Source organism: Teleopsis dalmanni, chromosome 1 (genome assembly GCF_002237135.1).
Source record: "Teleopsis dalmanni isolate 2A chromosome 1, ASM223713v2, whole genome shotgun sequence".
Lineage (NCBI taxonomy): Eukaryota > Metazoa > Arthropoda > Insecta > Diptera > Diopsidae > Teleopsis > Teleopsis dalmanni.
The window spans coordinates 91,507,433-91,510,011 of NC_051846.1; the positions used below are offsets into that span (position 1 = coordinate 91,507,433).

General features: G+C 29.3%; 1 protein-coding gene across 1 annotated transcript; it reads right to left on the minus strand.

Annotated features, from left to right (window-relative positions):
• Positions 1-253: 253 nt before the first annotated feature.
• Positions 254-2,546, minus strand: LOC119673329 (tRNA-splicing endonuclease subunit Sen34-like). The gene is made up of 5 exons (XM_038084593.1): positions 2,171-2,546; positions 1,581-1,667; positions 1,250-1,522; positions 1,084-1,188; positions 254-1,033 (listed from the first exon to the last, which is right to left on the minus strand). Exons 1-5 carry the CDS (start codon positions 2,259-2,261, stop codon positions 558-560), a joined length of 1,032 nt encoding a protein of 343 aa, XP_037940521.1. The 5' UTR covers positions 2,262-2,546; the 3' UTR covers positions 254-557.
• Positions 2,547-2,579: the final 33 nt, after the last annotated feature.

Consider the following 2,579-nt stretch of genomic DNA (forward strand, 5'->3'; position numbering starts at 1 on the left):
TATATAAAATTTATTTTGACTTTGAATTATTAATTTAAAAATTTGATATCTGAAAATTATCCTGCCAGACATTTAAAATTAATTAATTTTGCACTCTCAATTGTTTGTCTCAAAATGTAAATTAAATGTAGATGACGATTCAATCTGGGTTTTTAATAAACTTATTGTCAAAAAATTTATACATACATTTCACTTCTACACATTTCTTTAAAATTTATGAATTGATAAACATACATTTATAAATAATTTACCTCGTCAAATTGTTGTGAAAAAGAGTAAAACGATAACATGATGTTGTAAAATGTGTGAAATATGTGTTGAATACAATTACATATTCATATATGTGTTTTATAATTGAAGCTGTTATATCCCAAATTCGTTGTCTTATATATGCGAATGAGTCCCGTGCGTATAACATAATCTATGAGTTGAAATATTCATCATCAAAACTGATTTATTACTGTTTAAGTTGATTTGCTGTCTTCAGTTAACCATTACATTGCATCGGAGGCAACATCTCCTTCCTCGTAACATTCCTTCAAGTCTTAGAATATGTATTAATTTTCAGTAGAAGATTTATTTTCAGTGGACACTTCATTTTCGGTAGATTCATTTTCAGTAGAGGATTCATTTTCAGTGGACGATTCATTTTCAGTGGACGATTCATTTTCAGTGGAAGATTCAGTTTTATCTTCTTTAAATGAATCATAAAACTGCTTGTTCCATTTAAATGTGTAGTACTTTAGTTCAGTAGTTTGGTTTTCATCTTTTTGTATTAGATACGCAACGACACTATTTTTTCTTACAGCCGTCGCCATTCGTGACATAGTCATCATTTCATAATAATGCAATTTACCATCTGGTAACAAATTAATAATATGAGAAGAATGATATCGCTCAGGATCTCCATTATAAATAATAAAATCCCCTCCATACACATCGCCACAAGTTATATAATAACCACGCATCCATAAATCCCTAAATACTCGGTATTGAAAAGAGTTGTTGTCTTTAACACTCACAATTTTAGCTTCTAAAAAAAACGTAGTTAAAAATAATTTATTTGTAGAAAGTGAGTCTTACTATGTGGCAGGGGGAATCCATTAAAAAAAACGTATAAACTTTTTTCATTCAGTGCAAAACTACTTTCCGTATTATTCACATTTTCCGTTATCATTTTATTTATTTCTGCACATATAGAAAATTGTTAATAACTTTTTATGTATGATATTTTTGTTAAGAATTTTACCTTCAATATTAGGTAATGGTGTTATAACGGTCGCAGAGGAATGTTTTCTTTTGCCCAAATGTTTTCTTGGAACTGATAATTCTCTATCCACTGTTTTTTCTGCGACATTCATTTCATTGCATGCTTTTAATTGCTGCGTGGAACGGTCTTTAAAGGCCTCTTGCTCAGCAACTGAGGGTTCTCCCAAAAGTCTTTCTTTTTTAGATACTAGTACAGCAATGTCCCGCTCCAACAACAAACGTGTTTCTAGCGGCGTCAATCGCACAGGAATACCTAGATTTTGAAAGAAAATGTGTTAAAATTTTTTAAATAAAATTTTAGTTTTTCTTACTAAAACGTGACGCCAACACTTTTCGAGCAAAGCAAGCTTCTCTTCTTGCTCCAATTATACGATATTTCTTTCGAAGTGTAACATAATCTGTAGAAAAATAATAAACGATTTAAAATATTAAAGTGTTAAACTATAGCAGTTATAAAACTATATCTTACAAAATTGAGTAAAGTAATTTTTTTGTTCATGTATAATATTTAACGGAACAGTTACCCGATCTCAAAACAAAATTATATATAAAAAATTTTATAATGAACACATACATATTTCACTTACTTAGCTACTCTCTTTTTAAAAAAACTAAAATTACAGTTTTAATTTGACATTTTTTTACTGTGGAGCTGCGCACAAACTGCCAAAATCAGCAACGTCCATAACTTAAAATGGTTGTAACAGGCCAGCCGGCGTGCTTTTTCGATTAACGGAATAAGGCATGCAGTTTAAGAAAAGGGACGCCAGTTGGCCTTATTCAATACAACTATGTATGTATAACGTTACAAAATACATCTGACAGTATATACTATAAAAAATATTAATATAATGCCCAAATTACATACAATAATTCCTACAAGAAACGTTTATGTTCTTACCATTATGATTGAAAACAAAGCCGGTACCACTTATAAGTGTTAAAACTATTTTCTTTTGCGTAGTTTCTGAAGTTTTAGAATTCTCCTCCATTGCGTATTACACACAACACAGAAATATTCAATTAATAAAAATCCAAAGCATTTATTAATAAATTATATTTGCTAAAAACAACAAATTCTACCAACTGTTCTTTTGCGGCGGTAACTTCCTTATACCATTTTTGTATTTCTTATGTTTACATTTTTTGACAGTTCATGTAGCCATTCACAATAAATAAAATCATATGTATGGTTACTTGATAACCGAATATGTTTTGTGTAGTGCACGTAAGACTGTTCGATCCTATTTCGTTTTGTATATATTTATACAATTATAATAATAAACAATTATAATAATAAATAAAGAAAA

Excerpts from the sequence above, each read along its gene's own strand:
- LOC119673329 (XM_038084593.1), bottom strand. The coding sequence starts at position 2,261 with ATGGAGGAGAATTCTAAAACTTCAGAAACTACGCAAAAGAAAATAGTT. Across the intron at positions 1,668-2,170 it reads CTTTGTTTTCAATCATAATG|ATTATGTTACACTTCGAAAG; the intron begins GTAAGAACATAA and ends ATTTTTCTACAG. Across the intron at positions 1,189-1,249 it reads ACCATTACCTAATATTGAAG|AAATAAATAAAATGATAACG; the intron begins GTAAAATTCTTA and ends CTATATGTGCAG.